Source organism: Argentina silus (assembly GCF_951799395.1).
Source record: "Argentina silus genome assembly, chromosome: 5".
Classification (NCBI taxonomy): Eukaryota; Metazoa; Chordata; class Actinopteri; order Argentiniformes; family Argentinidae; genus Argentina; species Argentina silus.
The window spans coordinates 2,774,196-2,797,776 of record NC_139659.1 but is presented as its reverse complement, the minus strand read 5'-3'; the positions used below and the strand labels follow the sequence as shown (position 1 = coordinate 2,797,776).

Sequence of the window (23,581 nt, the reverse complement as noted above, 5' to 3'; positions counted from 1 at the left end):
AATGTTTTGAGTGAACATGTTATTTTTCTTTAAAAAAGAGATAATATATGGTCATGAAGAGAAACATTTTTTTTTTTTTTTTTTCACAAGCCAGTCTTACCTGTGTTTGCAGATTGAATGCAAATGTGCTGCCAGAGAATTGAATGTGATAATGCTTCATTGTTTGTAAAATATCAACTGTTTTATATCAAGCCTGTCTTATTAAATGATATGGTATTTCAGAACTTTTGTTTCTCTTGATTTCAGTTACAATGAAAAGTTAAAGTATCTGCACTGCTTCTATATCTTTCTAAAAAAAAAAAATCTATATCCATATTGATCATGAGGGAGATATTTTATTATGTATGTATTTTTCTTTATAATTTAGTATTTTAAAGAAATGTTTATTGAATGAACGATGACGTCAGCTTTCTTCAGGTAACTGCAATGCATTTCTGAACCATTCGTTTCAGATGCAAGTTTGAGGTTATATTTTGATGTGCCCTATTTCTCCCATTTATACTATAGCAACAAATACAGGAGAGGGATTAGTCAACAACATGTTTTAAGTATGATTTGTCAGAATATGAGCTTTTAAAACTATGGTTGTTATGCACAGATACTTTAATGTAATTGAATGTGGTTCCAGTCATCCTCTTGTCTTCTTTGATGATGTCACTGCTGACGGCAGCAGCAGGATGTATTGTGTACAGAAACATCTTGTCTGTTGAAGTACGAGCAAATGCTTCCAATCTCATTGGATGGCAATCATCATACAGCAAGACAATGACCCCGAACATGGTCAAAAAGCAGAAAGTTCTTAACTGGTCAATCTACAGATTTAAATCTAATTGAACGTGCATTTCATTTGCTGAAAAAGCAAAATGACCTCAAAACAAACAACAACTGAAGATGGCTGCTGTACAGGCCTGGCAGAGCATCACCAGAGAAGACACCCAGCGTCTGGTGGGGTTAATGAGTTGCAGACTTCAGGCAGTTATTGACTGCAAAGGATTGTCGACCAAATAGTAAACATGAGTACTTAATGTGGAAATTATATTAATGTGCCCTGAAATAGAGGGAATACCTATAAAAAGATATTGTCATTTCTAAACGGTGAAACCGTTTAAATAAAAGCAGATACCTTTAAATAAAAGCAGAACATCTATATTTGAACCTGTTTGATTTCACATCCAAAAACAAAGGAAGAAAACATGCTTCACCGTCCCATTAATTACGCAGGGCACTGTAGTTCCCCCCAGTTCTCGTCACTAACAGGCCGAAATAATAACACAGGCAGGAACCCTCAGTTCCTACCCAAACACACAGCTTTGAAGAACCACAGCAGTGGAGGAGCCATGTGTGGATATTGTTCCCACTTTAGAATGAGGAAACTGCATTGTCAAGTCTCAGTATCCATCCAACTCTGCCTGGTGTTTTGTTCTCTCTTGTGGTGGAACAGACACCGAGAGTCTCTGTTGATACAACGAGCACACCGGTGTTTTCTTTGATGGACAACCAGTGAGTTTCCCTGTGACTTACCGTCAGCCCAGCCAGTTTAGTCTCAGGTGAAACTGGGTAATGGTGGTGATACTGGGTACAGGTAGCTGATCTGCTGTGGAGGAATAGAAATCAATGTAATAGCAATTACTGCCTTGCGCCTGATGAATAACACCGCCTACATGGCTGAGTGAATACAACTGCCGGTCAGGAGCACTAACTCTGTTACCGCTCCTGTAGTGAGTAATAGCTAATATTGCAGGTTTCCTGAGGTCCTGAGGAAAACAAATCATTTGTTTTTTTTATTAGAACAGCCAATATAATATGTATTCCATGAATCATCATTAAAGTAATTGTTTTTGTTTCATTTTCACCTTTCCCGCACATGAAATGTTTATTTATTTATTTATTTTTTAGAAATCTGCCATGGAAAAGATGTGATATTCCACAAATGATATTTCATATTGATATTTAATAGATTTCATACACACAACACATTTTCACCAGTGCTCTTTGTTTGATATGTACATAGTATTTCAATGGCATATTCTTGGTGGGTGTTAGGGGGGACACATTTTTTATTTCATTCAGACCATTTTGGCGATCAAAGCTCTTGCTTCAGCAATCCCGTAATCCATTTTATAATGGAAAATAAAGATAAATTATAGACCAGATCATGGCCATTAATTGCAACATGGGTGTATCTATTGACCCTTCACACAATACTGCAAAGTGTACAAAGCCAACAGTTACCCTCTTAAAATGTCCCCCAGTAATACCCCACCCCTCGAAATCATAATACTGTTGAAAAAGTGGAACAAAAACGTCTGTCTCCCTGACACCCACTATGCTCCAGAATCCCCAGTAGTAATTAACACTAACCCTGCATCTCAGTTCTCCATCCTTTTCCCTGAACACAGTGTACACTTGTCCACTCCCCGACACAGATTTAAAAGCATAGGATTAGTGTAAACATGGATTCGTACAATACCTGTTATACCAATACCTTTGCTTTAAACTAAGGCCTTAAGGATGAAAAACGGGTCTGGGGTGAGGCAGTGTATTGGCCATGCCCTCTAAGTGTGATGCTAGTGTAGAAAATGGAACATAGAAGAGGTGTTTCTCCCCCAGCCTGGGTTCCCCTCCACCACTCTCCTGGGTTCCCCTCCACCACTCTCCTGGGTTCCCCTCCACCACTCTCCTGGGTTCCCCTCCACCACTCTCCTGGGTTCCCCTCCACCACTCTCCTGGTCCCTCTCAGCACAGCCGCCCAATGTCATTCTTCGTGCAGCCCTGGTTGCAGCACATGCCGGCTACACCCACGGAAAAGTTCCTTTTTCGTCTGTTTGCGTTGGGGCGCGGCCAGTTGATGGCCGGGATCCTGGTCCGGTCGCCCCCCAGGACGAGGGTCTGCTGGAACCCCTCGTTGGAGTCTGTGTCCACCGCCGCCTGCCTGTGGTCGCCCAGCCCGCCCAGCAGAGAGAGGAGGTCTGCCAGGGAGGTGGAGGAGGGGAGCTGGAGAGGGGTCTCGGCCGCCGACAGCTCCAGACCGTGTTGCCAGCTGAGGCTGCCCTTGCCCTCTGTGAGGTCACTGTAGGAACTGACCTGGAAGGGGTCTGAGGGCCAGAGTAGAAGGACAGTCAGACACTCAGATGAGAAAGCTACACAAAATGGCAGCAAAATTAATATGAAGAACTCAGGGTTGAGAAAGAGGAGGTGATTTACAAAGTTGCAACATTTTCACCTGGTCATTCAAAATACACCAACAATGAATGCATTGAAGTGAAAAGTGTAAACTAGATTTACTAGATACCTATAGTTAAGACAGTTTCTTGAATCTAAATCATGTAGTAAGTTTGAAAGACATAACTGAACATGCCGAGAGCAGACGCTGGAAATGGAGGATTGAAAAAAACTGCTTTTAAGGTTAATTACAAATCAGATTAATATTGTTGGATCACTGGATCAGATTTAATTGTACTTCTCCGTAGCAGGGAGCTGTCCCTGGTTCTGAACAGCTGCGTCTACATAATCACCTTCCACTCTCGTTTTCAATGGCAATTTACCAAAAACAAGTTACGGTAACCACATCTGCTTCTTTTTTTTTGTTGCAATATTTTATTTCTAAATGGTTTCGATCTAGACCACATAGACACACGGGACAGTTATCAAACCAGCCGCAGCGGTCGCGAGGGAAAGTTTGAGTTAACTTGACCTTCTCTATGACCACCGGTTATTTGCGTGTCGGCTACTGAAAAACACCGCTAATGCAAAGGTACACCTACCCAAGTCTTCATCCAAGGACCGTTTCCAACGGGAACCACCGCAAGTGAAGATAACAGCCCTTATAAACTCCCTGCCGCACAATTTGACTCCGTAGTCTCTTGATAGACTTTGACCACTCACACACACGCACATACTAGCAACACACACAACGATAACATACGTCAGCCTCAGCATTTTAATTTGAAATGATACAGCTGTTTTCCCTGTGCAGAAGTTTGAATGACACTCGCCCTAGAATGCGTTGCAGATGCGGGTTGAAGTTTCCTGAGATTGCTATGCTGTTCTATGAGTCCAAATTCTCTGTGCTATATGGACATCAATCAGATATCATTAGACGCCTTAGCCTCACTACTCTTTGATGCTTCTCCCGGTCTGTTGCTACAGGTCCACCTTATATACTGTAGTCCAAACCTCACCACCCTCTGAGTCATCTCTGGTCTCAAACCTATGCCAACCCCCTCCCTATCTCTCTCTCTCTCACACACACACACAGTAATAATGAATGACCTCATATTTCTTTTCTCTCTCGTTTTGACGTACTTGGAGTAATTTATTTAGTGTAGCAGAATTACAGTGAAAGATCACTGTTCGCTTGGTGGGCTATTGCAACTACAGATAGCTTAGAGCTGCATACAAACACCTGAGACTGCTTCCAATATAACAATCAAAGCCTTTTCAGAACAAAACTTTTGGGCATCTTCAATATGCAGTACCATCTATAGGTCAGGGTATCAGGTCAATAAAGTAAGTGCTTAGGTTGTGTAGGTGTTCGATTAAATAAGAATTATAAAACATGCCAAGACAATATATATTCATTTGTAATAGTCTTGGTGATGACAGACAGAAGTCTTTATTTAACAGAGTTTTAGCAGTCATCATATAGTAGTATGTACATATCTTAATTTAACTCAAGTTCAAGAAATTAATCTGTGCATTTATTTACTTACTTCTCCACAATGAAATACAATTATACCGTAGACAGTAAACACTCTAAAACTTACTTTTTAAAAAAACAAAAAAACATTCAATCTTTTGGCAATTGTTTTCTTTTTTTTTCCAAACATAATGGGTACATGACATGATACAATTAGTGCAAATCGTTGTTTTATAAGAACAAACACATTAAAATCATTCAATAGTTAGACTTTCTAGTGCATGAGTAGTGATTGCTCATAATTTATTCATAATCCACATCTGATGAGCACTTGAGATCACCATTCTAATGTTTTAACGGACATCCCTTTTCCAGTAAATAACTTGTCTTGACACCGTTGGAAACTGGAACTACTGTGCTTTATATCTATAAGAGTCAACACTTTTAGGACTATTCTGAATGTAACTATGCAGATTCTCATCACAGCCGCTCCTAGGTCAGCTTACAGCTTACAGTCTTAGAAAGAAAACTGCTCTTTGGAATGTAGAAGCCGTTCCAAGACCCCTTTTTGGTTCCACATAGAGCCCTTTTCTAAAGAGAGGGTTCTAAACGGCACCAAAACACCTTCTACAAAGCACCAAAAAGGGTTCTTGAAAGGGTTCTTCTACAGGGACAAGCTAAGCTGAAGAACTCTTTTTGGTTCTAGGCAGAACCTTTTTTGTGTGTGAGTGTAGTAATGCTGTTCGTTGTGTGCATGTACAACTGTATATATCCAAGGACAAGTCAAGACCTGCAGCTTTCCAAGTCTTCACCATTGATTTTGGGGGCGGTGTTGATTGGACGACTGACTCAGCGATAGGGTGCCTGCCTGGCAGGGTGAGGTCATTTCTCCAGGAGGGAGCTGAGGGAGCTCTTGGCTCGGCGTTCCTTCTCGATGCTCTCGAAGGTGGGAACGCCGCGCGGAAGCGCTAAGCGGTCGTGCTCCGAGGCCATGATGCTCTCTGCCTCCCCTGGAGACCAACACAGAGGTGACATCAATAGTAACAATATAATAATAGTAATAATATATAACAATAGTAATAATATAATTATATATATATATATATATATATATATATATATATATATATATACACACATACACATACACAGTACCTTCGGAAAGTATTCAGACCTCTTCACTTTTTCCAAAATTTGTTGTGTTATAAAGAAATAAGTTGCCATAAATCCACACACAATACCCCAGAATGACAAAACGAAAACTGTTTTTTTTTTTTTTTTTAGAAATTTCAGTAAATGTATTAAAATTGAAATGCAGAAACACCTCATGTACATAAGTATTCAGACCCTCTGCTATGACACTTCATTAAAGTTGCCCAACAGAGACTAAGACAGGGGCGGATACGGTGGGCAGGAAGACGGCGCCGGAAAAGGATGTCGTTATGTATAAATTATGGCATTTCTTCCGAAAGCTTTTCTCCTGCGGACTAGATGTGTCCTCAAGATGAGACTTGATAGTGAGGAGGAGCTTCCTGGTTGGCCATAGGAGCTTTCTGGTTGGCCATAGGAGCTTCCTGGTTGGCCATAGGAGCATTCACTATATGCAAAAGAAAGTCTTGTGAGGGGCGACGTTAAGGTAACCACGTTCCCCTGAGGTGGGCCTCATTATGGGATATCATTTAGGATCTTCATCCATCTGTGTTTAACATCTCCTTACAACCTGACCAATGAACATGGGCCCTGACGACGTCACAGGCGGGATCTGAGAACTCACAGCAGAGGTTTGAAGTCGACAGGCAGAAATAGCTCAAATAAAGGCAGCATTGATCAATTCATTTTGCTTGAGGTATTTTCATTCCTGTTCAACGTAAACGCTGAGACTTCTGCACCTTGTGACTGTTGGACATCTCTAAAGAGGGGAAGGGCGGCTGAGAGAGCAGGCTAAGGGGGCTTTACACACGACAGGGCCAAACCAAACCATACTGTGCTGGCTCAGATCGGCTTTTCCTCTCATGGTCTTTTCCAGCACTTTCAGCAACTATGTTGGCTCAGCTCAGCTTGGTTCAGCTTGGTTCGGCTCTGGAGAGTAAATGAAGGTTAAGTGTCAGAGACAGACTTACCCCTCATGCGGTAGACCAGTGTTCCATAGGCCATGTCCACCTGGTAGGCCAGGATGAAGCTGAGAGGCACGACAGGAGCGAACAGAGCAGGCTTCCTCCTCTTAATGGCACTGCAAGGATGGGGCATGGAGATCCATTACAACCAACACCAACCAGATGTAATGTAATAGGTCAATGACGGGGCTATTAGGTGTCAATGGAGATGATCGTAATATTACACTTCAAGTGGACACACACACACACACACACACACACACACACACACACACACACACACACACACACACACACACACACACACACACACTTCCGAGTGTCTGTTTGTAAATAAAACAGTGACAGTGAAGGCCACTGCACAGCATGTTATAATTCATTTAACACCTGAAGGTTTACATCAGTGAGCCTCACACTTCCGAGATATGGCATTCACCTCTGCAGGCCTGACAGCCACAGTACCCTTCAGAGCATTCAAAGCAACTGTCTGTTTTTTCGGTTTTATTTCGGATTCTTCATTCTTTTTTCGAAATTCTCAGAGTGAGTATTCGAATCATGTAATGAACTGCTAATGTCAATGACACTTTCAATCATCTCTCCCCTGTATGCAGTATTACTCAATAATCCCACCGGACGTCTCTGTTGACGCCAGGGTTCTCCCCAAATAACGGAAGAGTGGCGCTGCGCCACGCTGTGAACTTCACCAGACAAATCAAACTATATATTTCGTAACGATAAAGCATCTATCTTTGATCGTCAACGACATCGTTGTTAAAAAACGAAAGCGAAAGTGAAAGCGCTACGACGTTCCTCAGTGAATTCAGCGTTTTAAGCAGTATTTTTTTTTTTGCGCATTTTGACGTGAAAAACACGAGTCGGGTTTTGATGATGAGATTCCAGCGCCACGCTGTTCAACGATTCTGGGGAGAACCCTGGACGAGACGATGTAATGGGGGGTCACCCACCCGATGGTGAGGCCCAGGGTGGCAAGGCTGAAGAAGGCGCCGTAGTAGTTGAGGAACTCTCTGGACCAGGCCACCTGCATGGCCATCTGCCTCTCTCTCATCTGGTTCTGCATCAGGATCTGCCTCTCCATCTGGAATAACAGAGGAACAACATATTCTCATTGTTGTTGTTGTTCTTATTATTATTGTTCACTCCATGTAGGTCCCCCATCTGTGAGAATGTTCCTACGACCTCCTATGCACTTCAGAAGGTAGATAAACACTTAGGAAGGGGCTACTTTGTGTGGTACCTAATGAAAGTACGTTACACTCACTCCGGAAATCTTAAATGTAGTGTCTTTGAGTACTGAGAAAAGCACTATACAAAATACATTATTATTATTATTATTATTATAATAATAGAGAACTCAGGGAACCGAGCTCCAGAACCTTGATCTCAGAACACAGAACCTAATAGGAGTGTAGCCTACGCCGCTCCAACACAGAACCTAATAGGAGTGTAGCCTATGCCGCTCCAACACAGAACCTAATAGGAGTGTAGCCTATGCCACTCCAACACAGAACCTAATAGGAGTGTAGCCTATGCCACTCCAACACAGAACCTAATAGGAGTGTAGCCTATGCCACTCCAACACAGAACCTAATAGGAGTGTAGCCTATGCCACTCCAACACAGAACCTAATAGGAGTGTAGCCTATGCCACTCCAACACAGAACCCTTCTGGACTCCAAAGATCCGTTGGATCTGGGGCGCTTAGTGGCGCAGCACACTAATGCGCACACCACGTAATCGCAAGGTTCCTGGTTCGATTCCGACCCTCGACATGTCCTGCATGTCATCCCTCCTCTCTGTCAACCTCTACTGTCTCTATCCCAATAAAGCAGAAATTAAATTAAAAATTTAACATATTTAAAAAAAAAAAAAAGAAAAGAAAAAAAAGATCCGTTGGATCACAGAAGTAAGTGTGACTGAATGAAATAAAGACAGAGAGGTGTAGGGGGAGGGGGAGGGGGAGGGGGAGGGGCGTCCACGCACACTGGCTCTACTGGTGTGACTCCCCCTCCTCCCTCCCCCTCCCACCCCCAGCCCGCCACATCGTGCATCGTTCTCCATGACAACCGATGTAATTGGAGAGTAAAGGATCATGGGCATTGATTGGAGTCCACGTATTGATACCCCAACAGTGACGCAGGACAGGACCGGAGAGAGCAGCCTGTGGCCACGCCTTGGTGAGAACCGTGAGTCACCGCGACCAATCACGCTTTTGTATTCATCATCATCATCATCATCATCAGAACAACTGTGAGACGGTGATGCGTTCCACACTCCACATTCCAGAATCATCGGTATCCAAGCCACTCACAACCTCTGCCCTTAATTACTTGGGGGGGGGAATATCAACCCATTCAGTGGACTTTGAGTCCTCTGAGGCCGGTTCTGTGAGGAGTGGAGCGGCGTGGGTCTCAGGGGGCGCCGTGACGCTCACAGTCACACTCTTATGTCAGGGTCAACCTGTGGCAGGTGGCGGGGTCAACAGGGCTTTTGTCTCTGCTGTTTCCTGTTTACGTCAGACACAGCCATCCTTCTCCCCAGCTGCTATTATACCAGGGAGAGAATGAATGGCATTCTGTATCAGGGCTCTTTATTCACTTAAAAGTCAGGTGTCAAAGATGACTCTCTACGCAATATGTAGTGAGGGGCTGTGGTAGCTGATTAGGTTGAAGACTCCAATGACATTCAGATATGCATAAGAGAGGCAAATTATAGTGTGTCATATTGAAGATAATTACAATGAAAAAGAAAAATCCTTCTCCTTGTGAAGGATTTTTTTTCATTGAATCTTTTGAATGATAGCATACAACACGACACACCAAAATAAAGAGTAGAATAATTAAAAGCCTCCAAGTATATCAGTATATCATGTCCTGCCAACACAACATTAAGATTCTACCAGCATTTAAAACACAGAAAATAATTCCAATATGAAAACTTTTAAAAGTGGCATATAGAAATGGGTTACCAGAGGTTAATGTACACAGTCCAATATAGCCTCTCAAAAGTACCTGAAACAGGATAGTATCCGTCTCCCGTGGTGACACGAATGACATTAGTGAGAGGTGATTGGCTGACTCACTAGTTCCATTATTATAAATCATACAGGACTCACGGCTGTAAACTTAAAAACAATAAAAAAGAAATCAAGAAATTAATCAGTCATTGATGCGCATGGGATTGCTGGTTAACGGGGGTGCTTGGATGTGATCATTAGAGAGCACTTAACTTTCCTTACAACTACCTGTTTTTCTTTTCAGTCGAGCATCAGGCGATCAATTGGCGACAGAAACACTAGCTTGGGACGATTGTTGCGAACAAACTCGCCAATCAAGAGCCTTTGTTCTCTAATATGGTACTTGGGTCACAGTAGTGAACATTCTGATGATGTTATTGTGTATGGGCCCCAGTGGGACCATGTACACTGAAAAATGTGTGTACTTACTGCAATATAAGTTGCTTTGGATAAAAGCGGCAGCTAAATGGCGTATATTATTATTTATTCTATTATTATATGGGCAGTTGGAGTGTTTTAGGGCTGTATTCACATTCCCAAGGGTGATCGGGGTACATGACACATTGAGCCTAAAAGACACAAATCTGACTCTTGATTGTCTGAACGCTACGTGTTAACTAAAGAGAACTGGTGCCACCAACAGATACTGTATGAATGTGGTTGTGTCACGTGGGCAGGAACGGGTCGAGGCACGGCGGACACCGCCTACGCTGCTGTTTCTCTGATAACCATCTGGCAGGTGAGAATTCTCATCTGCAGTAATTTAAAATGGGCCTGACATTGATTTTAGGGGCTGTTTTCGCACCGCCACGTCATGTCATGTCGCCACGGAGATAGCTTTTAAGGAAGCAGAATTTCCCAGTGCGAGAGGGGGAAAAAAACAAAAACACCAAAGCAGAGAGAGCGAAGATCTGCAGTTTAGATAAAGTATAATGTCTTTTAAGCCTAAGATTTCCGGAGTGAGTGTAATGTACTTTCATTAGGTACCACATAAAGTAGCCCCTTCCTAAGTGTTTATCTACCTTCTGAAGTGCATAGGAGGTCGTAGGAACATTCTCACAGATGGGGGAGATTTGGCTGCTCAGCCTACAGTCACTGTGAGTTGCACAGAATCACGCCTGTGATTCATCTCGTAGGCGTACTCATTCATAAACTCATTCACAACTTTGTGGCTTATTGCCTTGTCTTGAAGCAGTGGATCATTAGGACAACATTCACGCCAAAGTATTGGCCCTCGCTCAACTACAGCCATCGACCCCGGATCACTTCAAGTCACGCTCAGATAGAGTCAGACTTCAGAGAGGTAGTTCCTCAAGTCTGCTCCCAAACCTCAGGCGGGCGTGGGTGGGTGGGAGGGTGGGGGTGAGGTGGGGGGAGAATCGGAGAGCTAGGGGAGTTGAGGGACAGAGAGGAGTAGGGAGGTGGTGAAGCGGAATCCTCTGGGAAGTTCACTGACATTTCCTAAAGGCCATGTGGAAGGACTTTTTCTTGACCGAGCGGCAAACCAGACGGAAAACTGACACTGCTGCCAGAAGTCGGAGGTCCGTAATCTTTCAGACAGATCCTCTCAAACGCCATGAAACAATCAGAACCCCTCAACCAATGAGGCAACTTTTTCAAAGCAAATCTGACTCTAGGGGCCAGAGGTCACCTCATCCAGCCCATATATGGATTGTTACACACTCAGACGAGGCACGACCGACCTATTAGACTAGACCACCCAGGTCTCAGCTCCTGAGTGGCCCATGGGCGTCAATGAAGATTGCAATAGCAAACGGTGACCTGAATTAGGGGTCAACGACTTTGCCTGAAATGGCGTAACCATGAGTGAGTGCTCATCAACCGGATAAGCACATCCCTATAATTTGTAGGCGATATTTTCCTGTGTTTTTCTAAACGGAGTAATCAAGATGTCATCACCTTCAATTATGCACAAGATGTGCCCGTGCAATCCGGCTATTTCCATTAAATTATAGACAATAATGTAAAACACATCATGATCAGTCCACAATGGGCAGTGACGTGAGCATGCAGAGAGTCATTCACTTTGACTGATATGACTTGAAAAGATGGTCTTGGTGTACAATCCGTTTGACATCTTAATGCAGGGGGAGAAAGCATCGATGCACCACAGATATCCTTTCAAATTGTCAGGTCAATTCTATTCATTGCCATCATTAGTAAGATAGCAATTTACATGGTGAATGAGCTTGGCTAAAGTGTTGTCCCATTTTAAATAATCAGTTTTGTCCTAAAATAAAACACAGACTGCTCTGTGATCGCAGTTTATTTATCTTTAGTGACAGTACAATCACCTTATCATAGTATTTACAAAACAAAATCTGTGCAAGGGTTGTGAATTCATCATACACATTAAGTGAACTAAGCTTAACCAAGTTATTACTCAGCATAACAAAATGGCCTTGAAATATCAGTTAATTCAAAATAAATGTGAATGAAAGGTATTTAGGTTTTTCCCTGATGTGGAATATACAAAAAGTACATTGTTTGTTACACATGGCACGGGCTTTAAAACGACCTAGGCTGTTGTAAATAACTTCATAGAGTACCTGAGTTCCCCAAACCTGGCCGGAACATACGAAAAAATCCTACTACACAAATTTACCTTTGAGTCATCCACATGACCTTTGCTAGGGCATACCGAAACTCAATCTCGTATTCTTGGTGATCAATGAAGCCATCGTTGGTCATCATTTATTACATTTACAGTGGGGAGAAAGCGAAAAACAGAACAATATTTTAGAGTGTGCTTAATAAGTCTGTCAAGCCCTATAGGGCCCCTTGTCTGATAATGACATTGGTCTGGCCCCATCACTGATCCCAGCTGTTGATTCCCTGACAGCCAAAAATAAATCAAAAACGTATTTTAGAAAATGAAGAAAAAAAAAAGAAGCCATTGCTTGTTGCAAAAGCACCTCTTTTAACGATCGCAATAAAACCTGCATTTCACACCCTCTGAGTAGCTCCGAGCGAACGGAAGCACGTCACTCTGTCTTCAGGCCGGTGCTGTGATATTCTAGAGGAAACTGAACATCAATAAAATGTCAATTAGCTACAACTGAAACTTCTACCTCATTTCCACCGAGATAACCTAGAATGATGGTGGGTCTCGACTCCTGCAGGCAGGATGAAAAGCCATAGGTGTACGCCTTCAAAAACTAAGCACACTTTTCAAATGTGATGAGCCAAATCAACTGTTAGTGGTTGAATTGTGTCAATAATCTAAATGAAACATAACAAAACATATATGAGCATAATCATAATTTTGTAACCATACATAATAACTGCATGTCATTATCGAAATGTGCAGGATCAAATTAGTAGCCTGCTTTGATCAAGACTGTTGCAACTACAGGTTACCAGTTACTCAGGGGAGAACAGACAATTAGGGTGAGTTGGGTTTTACAATTTGTGGGTTTTACAATTTCTGCAATTGTAATTTAGAAAACCAGCATTCATGCAGAAGCTGCCCACAGTCAAATTTAAGCCTGCCCACAGTAGCTATCAATGTTCTATCAATGTTCTGTTGCCCTAATAACTTGTCCTCTCTACCTGACTTCTTGTTTTTGTATACAGTGTGTATTGTGTCATGTTGTTTTATGAAAGTTGTATACTACTCCTACTACTACTACTACTAGGTAATTGCTACTACTACTACTAGGTAATTCTACTACCACTAGGTAATTCTACTACTCCTACTAGGTAATTCTACTACTACTACTAGGTAATTCTACTGCCACTAGGTAATTCTACTACTCCTACTAGGTAATTCTACTACTACTACTACTACTACTAGGTAATTCTACTGCCACTAGGTAATTCTACTACTCCTACTGCCACTAGGTAATTCTACTACTCCTACTGCCACTAGGTAATTCTACTACTCCTACTACCACTAGGTAATTCTACTACTCCTACTACCACTAGGTAATTCTACTACTCCTACTACCACTAGGTAATTCTACTACCACTAGGTAATTCTACTACCACTAGGTAATTCCCAAATTGCGGTGGCAGTGGCTGCTGTTAAATACACCCTGGTGTGGTTGTAGTGTATCATCAGCACCGACAGCAGAGAGGGTTCCTAGCCTCCTGTACAGGTACAGTGTCAGACCACTGTGTGGGTGCACTCTTCCTCCCTCTGATCGAACCCGTACAGAGAGAGAGCCTCGTCTCACCTGGAGGCGTCCATTATGCAGCATGAACTCCTGCTGCTTTTTGAAGTTCTGCTCCATGGACTTAGACAGCATGAACCCCATTGTGCTGTCGACGAGGATTTAGCTGATGAAAGAAAAAATCCATTAACACTCTAGGCTAGCGTCATTGCATTAAACACATCATGGATTTAGACAGCATGAACCCGGTGTTGCCGAGGTTCTAGCTCATGAAAGGCTCAATTAAGGCTCTAGGCTAGCATTAAACACATATTGTCAAATTCACTGATCTTTTATCAATGCAGATATTAGCAAATCCATTTTAGCTGTGTTAGCTACCATTCTTGGCTATCATTCGTCGTTGGTAGAAGGACACGGTTAGACTCGTGGTGCACCGTGGCTGGCTAGCTGCTGAACCTGTCAATCACTGGGAAACTTGTGTTGTGACTCACTGGAGCTAGCCGCTAGCTAACCAGCTCTAACACAAACAATGCTTCAAAATGACTGGCAAGCAACTGAAAATGGTTTATAGTGAGGTTTTAGAGTGGTTAAGAACGTACCTTTGTTTTACCTTTTGGAGCAGTTCAGTCATTTGTGAGTTATTATGGCAAGGTTGATTCATGTGTCACTGAAGTTCCAAGGGCGTGCTCGTCTACCGAGTGTGCGCATGTGCAGTGCCTCCCAAAACATTTCAACTCGTGGTGTTTCAGTTGGTTTCAGTCCAGGAATTTAGATTTAGTCTTCTTAAACCAAGTTTACTGTGGTGTATTGCTTTGGTTGGGTATAGGTTGCACATGCAAACATTTCTTTTGTATCTTTTCTTTCTGTAATATTATTTTACATGGGACAGGCCCTGTACAACTTCTGTGAACAAGGGTGTGGACAGTCCATAGAGCTTATACGTGTACAGACACGTACATGTACGAACACATACAGGCTGGCTGAAAAAGGAGACGAGATGACAGATAATGCAATTTCCCCAAAACATAGCACATTTATTTATTTTATATCTGTAGTGGCAGAGAGGTTTTCATTTAAATTGATACTACGGGATAATTTCTAGAACTGCAGCCTATAGTGCTAAAAGTAGCAGTCTTGAGTCAAAACGGGTCCCCGTCGCGTGCCTGCAGTAAGCGTGTGGATTCCACGCAGCCCGTTGCCAGTGAGACTGCAGCCAAACGTCACAATGAAACGAAAATATACAGTAGCTTCAAACTAGGGATGCCGTGGCTGAATGAGGTAGAACAGTGATCCAAATTATAAATTACATTTGTACGAACTATACATTGACCATCCGGACCTAACTGAGTATCCCGTAGCGTCTCTATAAAGAAAAACATCTCTTCGATAGTGGTCTTTTGGTCACACGTTCAACGGGTCACACTGTTTTTACACTTGGGCATGACTCCCTCTAGTGGACGGCCTGCTCATTACAAGGAGCGGTGTTGTCCTGTTGTCATGGTTCATTCAGTAATATGATCACTTCACATTTCTAAAGTCCAATCAGTGATGCAGAATGAATTTCAGTGATCTGTGGTAACGGTCATGCATAGTTGTGCATAGAAAAGCATTAGTATGGCCATATCGCTCAAACACAAGCCAAGCTATCCCATATCACTTATTCACATTTCCAACCACTACCCATAAACTGACAGACAGGCAACCTTTGATTTCACATTCTGTATCTATTCGCCTTTATTTGACCATTTATATATTTCTAATTTTCACCATAATGTATTATGGAAGTCATACAGTTTTCTATGTCCTGAGTGACATGAATAGCCTTACTACTTTTACCAACTTATCATATTGCCACTTATAGTCCACTCATCCTAGACATGAAAATGTTCGTGGGGAAATCCATTTAACTTTGGATATACTTTGTATAGACTGTAATCAGTTGAATGTGTTTCCTTGAACTGTCACTTGTTTGAATAGATGCATGTAGATGTACCAACAAATTTCCTGTGCAGACCCAGAAAATGTCCCATGATTAGAGATGATAAACATTTCCTTTACTCCACATTCATATTTCTATTTGTAATAGAAACACTTTGCATGGTGGACTCTCACAGAAACTACAAGGAAACAGTTTCAGTGGGACCGGGATGGCTCATTGCCTGTTGGGAAGCCCCTAACGCCTCTAAATTGTGGTATGCCAAATTTCCAGTTTTCCATAAACTTTGAGTCCTGTAAGGCAAAGCAATACAGGTTATATGGTAACCTTAAACATTGTCATAGAATCCCATGATTCTGCAAGGTCAAGTAACTCACTGAACTCATTAGGTTACAATGAGACCTGGTGATATGTGCTTTAAAAAGCTTCTCATTATGAGTCTGATTATCATTACATTATTTATATAAAAAAGTTGGTTTAAAGTTGATTTGGTGAGACATAATCTCTATTAATTTTTATGATGATTGGTAAAAGAAATAAAAAGAGAACAAAAAAGACATTTACACAATTTCCATTGTGGGTGTGTTATTGTAGCCTATTAGAAGTTATAAAGTGACTTATTGGTCTTAGGGAAAAAGTCAGGGCAGTTCCTTGATATTCTAACATATTCATGAGTAATTATGAATAGTAAGTTATGAGAAAAAAAAAAGCTTAGTCATGTACTGTACAGTATTGACTAATTGCGAACATCATTCACACTTCCTTATTGGGACTGGAAGTGTGGGAGGAGATCCGCGAGGAGGTAGACTTCAGCGTGCTGTATATATACCGAAACAAGGCTGCCTTGATGAGAAAGATCAGTCGGAACAAGGAAAGGAATTCTTCTGAGAAGGTAGTAGGCGGCTGCAGTTTAATTGTGTGCTGTAAAACACAATGTCATGACTTAGTATTGTTTGAACAATGATGATAGATAGAGACGGAGTTTAGTGTTGCTGCATTAGGAAATGTAAGAAATGCAAGCAAAAATGTTAAATTAATTTGAAAATAACTTTACCTTATGTGTTAGGAGACTGTGATTGTTTTATGTATTATCGACCTTGCATTTGCAGTGTGTGGTCTGAATGCTCTCCGTAATCTCTCATAGGACTGTGGATGTTTTGCAGAGGTCTTTGCATCTTTGCATGTGCATTTAATCTCCACCTTATCAGGAAATGTTAACATGACATCCTTCCAACGGAAACTACAAGCAGAGCTCTAAATTAAGATGTCAACAACAGTTGAGACTCATAGTGTAGAACATAATGCTGTTGAGGGATAAAACTATGAATTATATTTTATGGATTTATTTTATGTCATTGATTCCAAGTTTATCATATGAAACACATTGACCTATGCTGAGCTCAAATATGTATAATTATTAATTATTCTATTAGTTTGTATATTAACATTCAATATTTCAGATTGTGTGAGTGTGTGTGTATGTGTATGTATGTGTGTGTGTGTGTGTGTGTGTGTGTGTGTGTGTGTGTGTGTATGTGTGTGTGTGTGTGTGTGTGTGTGTGTGCGTGTGCGTATGTACATATGTGCATGTGTGTCTGTGTGTCGGTGTGTGTTTGCCTGTGTGTGTGTGTGTGTGTGTGTCGGTGTGTGTGTGTGTGTGTGTGTGTGTGCCTGTGTGTGTGTTTACATGATTCAGAATTTCTTATCAGGGGGTATAAGGAAGTAAAAATGCTATATTTGTCTCAGCTGATTCATCAGAAAACCAGTACAGTCCAGCTAAAGTACATTTAGTATGTTGATGTCATTTGCTCTTTTTTCGTAAACTTACTCATACCACCACTTACCACCATTTCCCACCACATTTCCAAAAAGTATATATTTATTAATTATTTTTAGGTCAAATGGACTGGGCCTTCCTTTTGATTTTACAAGTTGTCACATGGCCATCTCTTTCAGGTATGTTATTCAAGTATCTTGTTTTTTATAAGTATAGATGTATGTGTGATTTACTATATAGGCCTAACATACTAATTTGAGCTCCAGAGTTTGGTTAGTATGGGATATCTATGTTTGTACTTTGTCTCTCTGGACTCTCCACAGCCTTGTTTACAGTAGAGGTAGATCGCCTGGCCCACATAGCAGAGTTCCAAGGCGACGTCACAATGCAGTGCAGATTCCAGCCAGTGGACTCCAACTCTAGCCTGTCTGTGAGGTGGCATCGTGTCAAACCCGCTCCTACTGTCGAGGTGTACACTCTGGAGAACGGACATGAAGACCTCACCTCCCAGGATCCACAGTTCAGAGACCGGGTACGACTGGTCTCGGAGGAGCTGACCAGGGGGTGGGCCAAGCTAGAGGTGTCTGACCTAAGGATAACCGACTCTGGGACATACCGATGCCTCGTAGAAATGGGAGGAGCTGATCACAAACAGATCACCTTGGCTGTTAGAGGTTAGTTATGGGGTTTTCACTCAGTGGAGGCTGGTGGCGGTAGAAATCAGAGGACGGGCTCATTGTAATGCATGAAATGGAATGAGGAATGGTATTTCTATCCCCACCAGTCTCCCCTGGTTTCACTATCACAGAACATTCCTCCTGGCCTAATCTCATTTTCAGTCATTGTAAAAGTGAATTCATTGTGAAACTCGACAGCAAGTCAGTTCTCCCTCATCTCTCCCTAGCCACTTATAAGCCTGTCAGTAAACGCATGGAGGGGCCTGTTGGGGAGGAGGTGGAGCTGGCCTGTGAATCGCAGGGCTATCCCCTCGCCTCTGTCCTCTGGACAGCCGGGAGACTGAGGGGTCTCAGGTCCAACATCACCACCGTAAGAACTCCAGACCATCTCTTCCATGTCTCCAGCAAGATAAAGGTCAAAGCCTCTGAGAAAGACAACTACACCTGTGTCTTTATGGAGGAGGGGGAGGGTCAGTCTGGTCCATCAGCCAGATTCTACATCCCAGGTACGATAATAGTCAATGGATGTACAGTATTCCACAATTTTACATTTACATTTAAGTCCTTTAGCAGGCGCTTTTTACCTAAAGTGACTTTAGATAGTAATCCACTACACAACAGTCATCGGAAGTAAAACCTTCCATAAGAACAAGTGGGCAGTCCATGGGCAGTCACAGTGCTACAGAAAGGAAGAAAACCGTTTTTGTGGGGGGGTTTTTACTCGCAAAGTCTTGCTCACAGCTTCTGCCGCACATGGAATCATCACCTTTCCACCAATGCTGTGAGACAACACACACAATAAGGTCTATTTCGTCTCTCGATGGAAACTGATGGTTGTGGCTTCGCCCTCATATTCTGGAGAGTATATCAAAGTTGTATATCAAAATACGTAGCTGCATCGTTTAGCTGATCAAAGGTTTTATGAAACTGGTGATTTCCTCAGTCGCCCACAGCGTGGGGACCTGTTATATTTCCCTCTCTGTTGAAGGAAACATCTCTCGTGGCTGGTGTCATAAGCCCACGTGATGAAACAATGAGGAACATACAGGAACATAAATATGGAAAACTCTTGTGACAAAACAACATTTTGAGCTTTCAGATTTAGCATAGCATTGCCCTTGATTTCACAAGAGAATTAGATAGACAAGATAGGCAATTAAGTGGATAAATAGCTGCCAAAGTCACATCTATGGCAGCTATTTATAAAAAAAAAAAACAGTACTTAATTAATCAATTTCTGCCTGGATTACTCATGTCCTGTGTTAACGGTGGCGTGGACATCTTAGCAGAGAATGACGAATACTGTACAAATGCCACATTATAGCAACTCCTCTGAAGCAAAACAAAAGTGTTTCTCTCTCCTCCATCTTTTCACAGATGACATACCTGCAACTCACGTTACGTCGTCTCATGCCCTCGTTATGACACTGAGCGTATTACTGGTAGTGGCCGTGACCACCGCCCTCTTCTGTTATCGGAGACATAAAGGTAATTGTATTGTGGATTATTTATTTTTTAATTCCACTCAGTTTATCTGCATAGTTGGAATATGAATGTACTGTTATTGTTATTGTAACTGTCATTGTTATTGTAACTGTTATTGTTATTGTAACTGTTATTGTAACTGTTATTGTTATTGTAACTGTCATTGTTATTGTAACTGTCATTGTTATTGTAACTGTTATTGCGGCTGTGATGCTGTGTGACTATTCAGAGTGACGGGTGTCTTTGGCATCAAGGTTTGAATGGTGGGGGGGGATCTACTTTCCTCAGACATTTCCTCGTGTTTCTCATTGATACCGTGTATCCTGATACTCCATGTTTGGATTTGTACACATATTTGCACTGAGGACTTTCCGCTGTTTCATGTTGCTTAAGAGACACTTTAAAAGAGGAAGTATGTAACCTCTAGAGGTGTATGTTGCTGAGACCAGAATGGTGAAGACTAAGACAAGCTTGACAGGAGTTTTCAGAGGGATTTTACTCAGAGTCACATGATACATGGGTAGCACGTGATGGCATGACTGTGCATTTTTAAAAATTATTTAAATGTATTTACTGTCTACTGTGAAAACACCCCACTAACCCCACTAAAGGGGATTCACAAATTGTTTTTAGATATCTGGGCGCTTCCTCAATATAGCAATTCTCCTTTTTTTTCACATTAATTCTGTATAAATGTTTCTAATTTGAGGGTAATACAGTATTATGAGAAGTGAGTTCATAAAAAGAAGAATAGAGGGCAAGAAAGAGGAAAGGGAGATCCCTCTTTTCAAGTTACCAGACAGTGAGAAATGTAGCAAATTCAGCAAAAAATACTTTGTGCAACAACAACTGTCAACTATAACTCTCAACTGTTAACTGTGATCACAGGGTCCAGGGCTTTAGGCACCCCAAGCACTAAGAACCTCCTGGTTGTGAGTGATGTAGCTGCCACTGCATGTAAGTCTGGTTCATGAAACCCCAACCCTAACCCTAACCCTAACCCTAATCCCAACCCCAACCCTAACCCTAACCCTAACCCACACTGTTGTCGAGTGATGAGAGGAGAATCAGCCTGATTAGCTCCATACGTCCAATTAGTCAAACATGATAAAGATTGATTGATTGATCTATTGATATTTCTCTATCGTCTTTCACTACTCCACTCCATGTACAATAACAGTGTTAATTTTTCAACAGGTCTGAAAAATGATCTGCACATTGATACTTTCCAGACAGCCGTTTATACACCTGAAGGTAACTAACTGCAAGACTGTCACCAGCCTGTGTTTGGACCTCACATTTCTGTAACCTAGTGTTCAGTAAGTCTATATTTAGTGTAATGAAGGCGAGCCCAATTGTGTTGAACAGTGTAGTTCTGCAAATGTGCACACAACTACACACAGTGTGCAGAGGCACCCCATGCAGCTGCTCTCACAGGAAGGCAAGTTAGCCACCCATTTTGTCTGTACGGTTAAAGGGATACTCAAAACAACTAATTTCTAAGATTTACCCTGTTAAATAACGCCAATATGTCAGAACAGTATTTTTTGTGAACAAATGTTGACGTGAACATTTCTGTGGAAATCTGTTGTCCACTACAAACCCATAATGCAATGCTCTCTCTCTGGGGCCTGGAAGAAACTACAAGTCCACAATGCATAGTGGGAGTTGAAGGATAAACTGAGCTCAGTAAGAAGGAACACTGTTTAGTTTGAGCACATGTCAGCAAAATATATACTTTGTCATGAACATGTAAATAAATGGCTGAATGTCTTCCAGACAAGTATGCCCACATCATATTAGGCTCGGATCGAATTTCCAGGTATTTTTCACAAAGCATTTAAAAATGTGCATTCGTGTTATTTCCTACTGTATCTCCGGAGAGGCGCATGTTGTGGCATGTTAGATATCATCCTAAAATCGCCAAGTTCACAGGAATGTATTTCTGGAGTGTCGCATTTCTTTGAAGTCAAGTGCTTGCTGCTCAGCATGCATTGTTACGTCACATCCTTCATCCTTTTTCAGACTGCTCAGCAGCTGTTGCTGATGTGCAATGTTGTTGTCAGCATCGGGAGACATGTGGCAATGCTTTCCCACTCGTTGTGACTCATAGTGTGTGTGTGTGTGTCATCTGTGTTTCCAGTGCATGGAGAGAGTACAGAGGACCTGAGGGAGGCTGTGAGAACGCGCTATGCTGCCCCCCCCCTCAGCGAGGACGAGGAGGAGCGCCGCGCTACATTCTGTGAGGAAGTATTACCACAGAGGCTACGAAACAAGTGAGCCGTCATGACCCGGGTGTTTTGGGGTGAACTGTGAAACTGGAGATGGTTAGAGGAAATGGAGGGTGTTGTCGTTCTGATAAACGTGTGTGTGTGTGTGTGTGCGTGCGTGTGTGTGTGTGCGTGCGTGCGTGCGTGCGTGCGTGCGTGCGTGTGTGTGTGTGTGTGTGTGTGTGTGTGTGTGTGTGTGTGTGTGTGTGTGTGTGTGTGTGTGTGTGTGTGTGTTGTTGCAGAGAGGGCTTTCCTGTCAGGGTCAACACCCTGCTTCCAATCACCAGGGAAACTTTGCTCTTGGAGGGGCAGCCAGACAGTGGGAAGACCACCGTGGCCTAAATCCTGTCCTCTGCCTGGGCTCAGAGTTGGGACAGGGACCCCTTTGACCTCCGGCAGCTCCAGCTGGTCTTGGTGGTAGACTGTAGCAATGTGTCAGGTGACCTGTTCCAGGAAGTGATGTCACAGTTCTCCCTGGAGGAGGAGCTGACGGTGGAGCAGCTGAGGACAGTGTTGACGGGATGCACAGAGAGCCTGCTGGTGCTGGATGGGTACAGAGAGGGGAACAGGGCAATGGACGAGTCACTGCAGAGGTTTCTCAGGGAGAGACAGGTGTGCAGGGTTCTGGTTACAGCCTGCCCAGGCCACTGCCCTGGCCTGAAGGACAGTGTAAGGACTGTGCTGAAGCTCCATACTGAAACGGCGGACAGCTGAGTTCACAAAAGACTCTCTCTCACACACACACACACACACACACACACACACACACACACACACACACACACACACACACACACACACACACACACACAGATAGGTCTGATATAAGATAATAAAAATAATATTTTTTCATAATACATTTTTATTTGTTACCCTATCAAGTATATTCATACATCGCTTTTACAATGATACATGTATGATAATATATGTACATTATGTTGTTATATGGTCTTGCTCTATGTCATGTTGGTTGTCAATGAAGGGGAACTGAAAAGACTGTCCAGATGTCATTATTGATAGTCACACTATTTGGGCTTATATTGATACTAGCATGTATTTCTAAACCTTCTGAGAAGCAGCAATAAGAAAATAGCGTATGTATTGAATGTGACATGGAGAATATAACATGTTTTTTTTGTGTTTTTTTTGCACCTCTCTTTGTGGGTTTCTCTTCTTCATTTCTCCATGTCTATGGAGGTCCGTTAGAAAACAAATGCTGCCCTAGAGTTCAAACATTTAACATCAAACTATAGGATCGAGTAGCACAAGTACTTAAAACACAAGAGACATGTCATTGACATAGTGCTAGTGATACTCATTGGGGGATGTTCTTAGAAAACCGTCTTAGCTCAGTCCAATCATGAAACCATGAAGTAAATGAGTGATTTTGACCACAAGTATCTCTTGTAGTAATGCAGTGGTCCGCCTCATGGATTTTTATACTGCATTTGATAGCATTATGAGTCGCTTGCTGATCTAAGAACTAAATTCAGACCGCTTCACTTTCTGTCTTA

General features: G+C 42.3%; 3 protein-coding genes across 5 annotated transcripts; 1 reads left to right on the top strand and 2 right to left on the bottom strand.

The window, feature by feature from the left end:
• Nucleotides 1–2,736: 2,736 nt before the first annotated feature.
• rln1 (relaxin 1) lies at nt 2,737–3,939 on the bottom strand (the record flags this gene model as incomplete). The annotated part of the gene is made up of 2 exons (XM_083669964.1): nt 2,737–3,095; nt 3,765–3,939. The coding sequence occupies 2 exons, from the start codon at nt 3,937–3,939 to the stop codon at nt 2,737–2,739; spliced, it is 534 nt and encodes a 177-aa protein (XP_083526090.1).
• Nucleotides 3,940–4,678: 739 nt separating this feature from the next.
• Nucleotides 4,679–14,614, bottom strand: plgrkt (plasminogen receptor, C-terminal lysine transmembrane protein). 3 transcript variants are annotated; one of them, XM_083669481.1, is made up of 5 exons: nt 14,522–14,614; nt 13,986–14,088; nt 7,719–7,849; nt 6,760–6,869; nt 4,679–5,649 (listed from the first exon to the last, which is right to left on the bottom strand). In XM_083669481.1, exons 2-5 carry the CDS (start codon nt 14,064–14,066, stop codon nt 5,522–5,524), a joined length of 450 nt encoding a protein of 149 aa, XP_083525607.1. In that variant the 5' UTR covers nt 14,067–14,088; nt 14,522–14,614; the 3' UTR covers nt 4,679–5,521. The 3 variants fall into 3 exon arrangements, with proteins under 3 accessions (XP_083525607.1, XP_083525608.1, XP_083525609.1); XM_083669482.1 differs by having other exon boundaries at nt 14,533–14,614; XM_083669483.1 differs by lacking the exon at nt 14,522–14,614 and adding an exon at nt 14,301–14,374.
• A 2,104-nt stretch (nt 14,615–16,718) lies between these two features.
• Nucleotides 16,719–23,207, top strand: LOC310804644 (programmed cell death 1 ligand 1). Its single transcript, XM_083669961.1, has 10 exons — nt 16,719–16,750; nt 17,755–17,814; nt 17,959–18,309; nt 18,540–18,818; nt 19,690–19,800; nt 20,686–20,754; nt 20,995–21,051; nt 21,941–22,073; nt 22,310–22,322; nt 22,410–23,207. Exons 2-10 carry the CDS (start codon nt 17,760–17,762, stop codon nt 22,779–22,781), a joined length of 1,440 nt encoding a protein of 479 aa, XP_083526087.1. The 5' UTR covers nt 16,719–16,750; nt 17,755–17,759; the 3' UTR covers nt 22,782–23,207.
• The last annotated feature ends 374 nt before the right edge of the window (nt 23,208–23,581 follow it).